Below are 6,502 nucleotides of genomic sequence, written 5' to 3' on the forward strand. Positions count from 1 at the left end.
AGGTGATCAGGCAGTGAAGCTCCACCTTTCTCTCTGAGACCTTGAACAACTGGACATATGAACTAGTAAAAAATTGTTTGTATGAATGGCATAAACCACCTCCACCAAAACCAGGCACTTTATTCAATGCATAGATTGTCAAGCATCTATCTCTCCCCCACCTTCATTAGAAAAGGGATTAGACCTTTTCATATACATTTGATAGCTATATGTAAATCAGCACTGACTGCTACAGTTGCAGAGTAAAGAACATGCAAGTACAGCAGTACCTCGGTTTAAGTACAAAATTGGTTCTGGAAGTCTGTACTTATTCTGAAGCGTACGTCACCTGAAGCGAACTTTCCCATTGAAAGTAATGGAAAGTGGATTAATCCGTTCCAGACAGGTCCGCGGAGTACTTAAACTGAAAGTACTCAAACCTAAGCGTACTTAAACCGAGGTATGACTATATGAGCTAGTTCATAACTGCCATATCTTAGTAAGAGTGTATCCCTCCACAAACCCCCGCAAACTACCTCCTCTATTACACTGACTGATGCCTTCCAGCAGCAGATGGATATGAATTAGATGCCGCCCACAAGGTATAGCGTGCAAATACCTTTGATGATTAAAATGTAGATTGACATTTCTCATCGACCGTGCAAAGAGCCCAAGAGACCGTATGGAAGTTTGGAGGTGGGGGACAATAAATGACTTTACTATACAAAATTAACCCAGCAAAGCTGCAACCTAATCCAATATCAGAAGCTTGGTTTTTGCATTAACCATACAAAACGGAGCAGGTTATAAAGAATGTATCAATTGCACGTGCACAATATTGCAAATGTTCTTGTTTATTCTTTCATATAGCATCATAGGATCATTCTAATCTTCCTGCAGACCAAGGTATAATGAAAAAGTATGGACAAACCTATTAATTGCCCAGGAAGAGAGATTACCGCGACTATTCTGCTTCTCCATTCGGTAGGTGGCAGTGCTTCAATAGCAGACATATAGCTTTCCTGACCCCACTTTACTTTATATAAGAAAGATATATGTTAAGTAATTCAAAATGGGATCTTACAAAAAGCAACGTTGATAGGCCTCAGTTCACATATGAGCCGGAAGTCCCCTTAAGGACTGTTTCACAGTTGTTGGCTTCTTATTGAAGTCCTTAGAACCTGAATGTCTTCAGATGTTGTACGGGAGAATCAGCTTGCATCTTTCCCAAGAAACAAAACATTTAATCAATGCTTCTGTGGATACAGCACTTTCATTCCTCTGGTTATATGTCAAATATTGCCACAATAACTTATCAGTGGTGTCTGGAGAAGAACGCAGTACAATACAGAATGTAATTAAGGAGATGAATCTTCACCCCGAATAGCTTTGTACTTGGCCATGTCCTCTGGGAAGACTTTAGTCAGCTCTTGAATCAATAGGCTTTTGAATTTCTAAAAAGGAAAAGGAAAACTGTAAAGCAGGGAAACTGGGCCTTTTATTAGCGCTGGGGGTGGGAGGGAGATAGTATTAGCAGCAGTACCTGTCCAACAGCCAAGACCACCATGTACTAGTGGTTTTATTTGACAGAAAGTAAGTAAAGACTTGATCAAGCTCCTACTGACCTACTTTATAGTATCTCAGGCATAAATGCACTCTACACACCTGGTGAATGTACACGAAGCCCCCACCCCACTCTGTACCCCCACAGTGGTGCTTATAGCATCTTGTAAACAGAAGGTTTCAGCTTGCACCCAAGGAGATTGACAAAGTCCTTTGAGAACTCCATTCAGTTTCCAAAGCAGTTTGCCACTGTAGCCCAGGGAGCGCCTTCTTGAAGGGAAATGTACAAAGATCCCAAAGGCAAATGGAAGGCTGGTGCCTAGATTATACACCTCTAGGAGCCGGGTGAAAATGTTCCTCTTCAACAAGCCATTTGGCTGATTAACATCTGATACCCTTTTAAACTTGTTTTGGGAGGAGGTGGAGAGGGGGACTAACGGTTGTTTTGTTCTTGTTTTTATTATTAATTTTGTGTTTTTATCTTGTATTTTTATATGTTGTGAACTGCCCTGAGATATACAAATGTAGGGCACCATACAAATTTAAGAAATAAATACAATAAAGACTAGTCACACGATTCATTTCATCTAGTGCCGAATTAATATTTTAACCTAAGTCTTTGGAAAGCTTATTCAGACTGATATACTACACTGCATTGTCACACACACACACACACCAGACTGGCTTATAAAATAAAAATCAAGTTAACAGCAAGATTAAAATAATGAACCAAAGATTAAAGACTTAGCATATTTTTAAAATTGCCTGGTAACAAAAAGACAAAGAAGGCCCAAGGGAGCCTCCCTAGCAGCACATAACTGCACTTCATAAGCAACATGCCACAGCAAAGGTGATCCTATTTCTAGTTATCACTTGCCCTCCTTCAGATGTCAGGGCTACCTGGGGGAGCACAAACTGCCCAACTGACTGGCCCCAGTTATTGGCTGGGAGCTATACTCTGAACTGCAGCTCTGAATCATTTTCAAAAGGGAACCTTGCATCATATCAATGCAATCCAGGAGATTACCGGAGTATAGGTAGGAGTGGCAGAGAGGATCCTTGTCCAGCAAAGGTCACAGCTGCTGCAGTTACTTCAGATTGTCCAAGCCAAGACCAGTTAACCTCAAATGACAAAACTGGATCTAGAAACACTCTCAGATTGTGAAAACTCTAGGTACTATCAATCAGTTGCAATTTGCAGACCATTATTAATTTCTAAATACACTTTGAATTCTTGTTACAGAATTTGATCCTTCAGATATAATCAGTGAAGACTGCCAGTATATAGGCAAACCCTATCAAGTCCAATACCTTTGCTATATATTTTGTGTTTCCTCTTAATGAGGCTATTTATCTATTAGTGAATACATGTTATTTGAGAAACACCTTTATCTTACCTTCATGGTGTCAATTTTGCCCTTCACCTGTTCATTTTTAGCAAGAGCCCTTTCCAAACACTCTTTAGTATAAAGTTGGGGATTACGGCCTTGATCTATATATCTGAGGAAATAAATAATATGTCAGGTTTGATAGATAAGTTTCCATGCAGTGTAAAACAGACATATAGAGCATCTATTCTCAACACTGACACACTGGATTATGTATATGCAACTAAGAATATGTTGCTGACATTTTTACATCAATACTGAACATCTAGCTGTATACAGACTACTTTAAGAAGCACTATGACAAGTTCACCTAGCTCAGTTAGCATCACATACAAGAACTGCCTTTTTAAACAGATGCTGAGAGCCAAACTATTCCCAGAAATATACCTGAGGGGAGAAAAACTGAGAAAAGGTGTGAAATAATATTCTGCAAGATGTTAATTAAAGACCAGAAGATAATTTAGTACCATTTAGTACTAATTCTATGCTCTATAGAGTACAGAGTTTTGCTTTCTAGCCCTGCTCATCAAAATCATTAAGATGAAGAAGACCAAGATGCTTTTCCCAGGAAGAGTACCAATAGGCTTTGGAGAGAAGTATTGCCTGTAACCATGTGAAGTTAAACACTTACTCAAAGACTTCCAAAGGCACACTAATATCATGAAGCTGCTGCCGGCACTTGTCAACATCTTGCAAGCCTGTAACCATAAAATTCCTAGGAGAAGGAAACATAAGCTTATTCATTCCCAAAACTACTAAGACAATAGAAACAACATTTTGCACTAGTCTGTATTCATATAAGTAATTTTTAAAAGACACAAAAAGAGCATTCTCAAAAATAAAAAGAACCACTAGAACAGGCATCCCCAAACTTCGGCCCTCCAGATGTTTTGGACTATAATTCCCATCATCCCTGACCACTGGTCCTGCTAGCTAGGGATCATGGGAGTTGTAGGCCAAAACATCTGGAGGGCCGCAGTTTGGGGATGACTGCACTAGAAAACCAAATATTAGCAGATCTCAATCCCTTCCTCCTCAAAATCCATAGAGGGGGTGGCTTTTCAAAAGAATATGCATATGGACCTTTCATCTATTAGCAATGACCAGCAATGGAACCTCCATGTTTATAGACTTCTGACTACCAGCTGTCTAATTAAAGACAATTTCAGGAGTAAGAATGCAAGAACAGGACAATAGCCTATGTAGTCCAGCATCCTACTCTCATAATGGCCAACCAGATACCTATTGGAAGCTAACTAGCAGAATGTGTGTGTAATTTCACATTTTTAGCTCCCAAGAACTGGTATTCAGGGGCATACAGTCTCCAACAGTGGAAAATGAACATTTCTTTCTCCTACACGATTCTGTCTAATCCTCTTTTGAAACCATGCCATATCCAAGATAGTGGTCATTACTACTTCTTGTAGGAGCAAAATCCAGGAATATATACCCATGCATACTCTCTCCAAACTGATGTCAAAAAGATTCCACACAAACAAAAAGACGTTGCATTATCTTGCCCAAGGCCACCCAAAGTGACTTACAAACAAACAAAACCCAATAGATACATTAAGACCAATGGGGGGGGGGAATACATTGAAAAACATTCCACCCACTTCTAAGAGGGCACAGTGGCAGTGTGATGTAGTCATCTGAGTGTTAAACTAGGACTTGGGAGACTAGGGTTCAAATCCCCACTTGACCATGAAGCTTGTTGGGCCAGTCGCAATCTCTCAGCCTAACCTACTTCACAGGGTTGTTGTGAGGATAAATGGGGAGGGAGGCGAACTGTGCAGGACACCCTGAGCTCCTTTACTTGGGATGAAAAGTGGGATATAAACGTAATAATAAAAATACATAGATTAAGAAGCCAAAGGCTTGGGTTAAGAGGTAAGTTTTCACCTGGGACCTGAGGATACGCAACAATGGCGTCTGGCGAGCCTCTCTGGGGAAAGAGCACCCCACAAACTGGGAATCTTAACCATATTACGTTTTTCACTTTTCTATATGACTGCATGCAAAGCAAAGTGTAGAGGGGGGATATATAAAAGATCACACATCTTTTGGCAATCTGACACGAGCAAACCACAATCGATACATGAAAACGACTTAAAATCGACAACTTGACATCAAATAAAGTGACAGTCGATTAACCCACTAGGGTATAATGGCGCCTAAGGAAACAGCGCCTCCCCACAATACTGGTCTTGCCAGCTCCAAGCCTTTGGAGCAGGTAGCTCTGGGGGCGCAGAGAGAGGAGGGGCTGAGAAGGGGGGGCTGCGTAGGAGGGTCACTCACAGCTTCTGGTTGAGGCCCGCCTGGCTGCTGGGCTGGAAGTCGCTGACGATGATGCCCAACTGCCGGATGTTCTCCACGAACTTCTCCAGGTGCTCCTCCAGGGAGTCGAACTTCTCCGCCATCCCTTCCGGCCTGGCCGTCTGCGCTCCGGCAATGGACAACCCCCTCCTCTTCTTCTTCTTCTTCTTCTTCTTCTTCCTCTTCCTCAAAGCTCCCTCGCGGCGCCCGTTGCTAAGGGAGCCACCATCGACGGCCACTTCCGCTTCCGGGTCGAGCCGCACTCCTTCTCCCCTTTCCCCTCCTCCCAGCGAGACAGAACGCTCCGAGAGGATTCAGCGGCCTCTCCGGCTTAGGCTCCGCCCCCACAAGAGAGAGAGGGGGGCGCATGCGCAAGCAGATATCCCCATTCCACTGCCTCAAGCTTTTCATAGTGAGGGGCGAGTTAATATATTGCCCCGCCTCTTGCTGGACACCGCGTCCTCCGCCATTGGCTAGACGAGATGCTAATCTGATTTTTCCATTGTTGTGAGCCGGAGAAGCCATTTTTGTGTGCTCCTCGGGTTCTTATTCCCCCCTCCACGCAAAAAAACACGCTTCATTTTTTAATTACCGCTTTGAGGTTGTTGTCCGCACCCCCCCGGCAATCAAGCGGTTTCTAAAAGTCATTAATAAAAATATATACGTATATGCGTCCATCATAAATTAAGTGTCCAATTGATTCTCGGGATTATATATTTATAATCCATATGTATTACATGTATATATTTATTTATACACTGCCTTTTTCCTTGAAAGGCACCCAAGGCGGCTTACAGATGAAAAATATTCTTAATAGGGCTGCACATGGGGTGGCGGGTCACACATTTTATAATAAAAGAAGGGGGTGATTTGCTCCAGCGGAGTAGCTCTCCCCATTTTTCTCTCTCCACTTCAGCAAAGTATCTGAAGAACTGTGCATACACACAAAAACTCATACCGAGAACAAACTTGGTTGGTCTCTTAAGGTGCTACTGGAAAGATTTTTTATTATTATTTCACTTTCAGCAAAGGATGACAAATGTTTCAATAGATCCACTTTACCGGTAGTTTCAAGGTTACTAGGAATTATAGCTGTGATGGGTAAGCTCCAGTGCCCAGAGGTCTTTGAGGGAAATAATGTGTTTCAAATGTGTTAATAATAATAATAATAATAATAATAATAATAATAATAATAATAATAATAATATCATCAGCATCATCTAGCCTGGATAGCTCAGTTGGTTAGAGCATGGTGC

The 6,502-nt window shown here is 41.8% G+C and overlaps 1 protein-coding gene across 1 annotated transcript; it reads right to left on the minus strand.

The window, feature by feature from the left end:
* Nucleotides 1–812: 812 nt before the first annotated feature.
* On the minus strand, nt 813–5,538 carry MED10 (mediator complex subunit 10). Its single transcript, XM_035101554.2, has 4 exons — nt 5,229–5,538; nt 3,562–3,645; nt 2,940–3,042; nt 813–1,433 (listed from the first exon to the last, which is right to left on the minus strand). The coding sequence occupies exons 1-4, from the start codon at nt 5,348–5,350 to the stop codon at nt 1,338–1,340; spliced, it is 405 nt and encodes a 134-aa protein (XP_034957445.1). The 5' UTR covers nt 5,351–5,538; the 3' UTR covers nt 813–1,337.
* Nucleotides 5,539–6,502: the final 964 nt, after the last annotated feature.

This window comes from Zootoca vivipara, chromosome 8 (assembly GCF_963506605.1).
Source record: "Zootoca vivipara chromosome 8, rZooViv1.1, whole genome shotgun sequence".
NCBI lineage: Eukaryota > Metazoa > Chordata > Lepidosauria > Squamata > Lacertidae > Zootoca > Zootoca vivipara.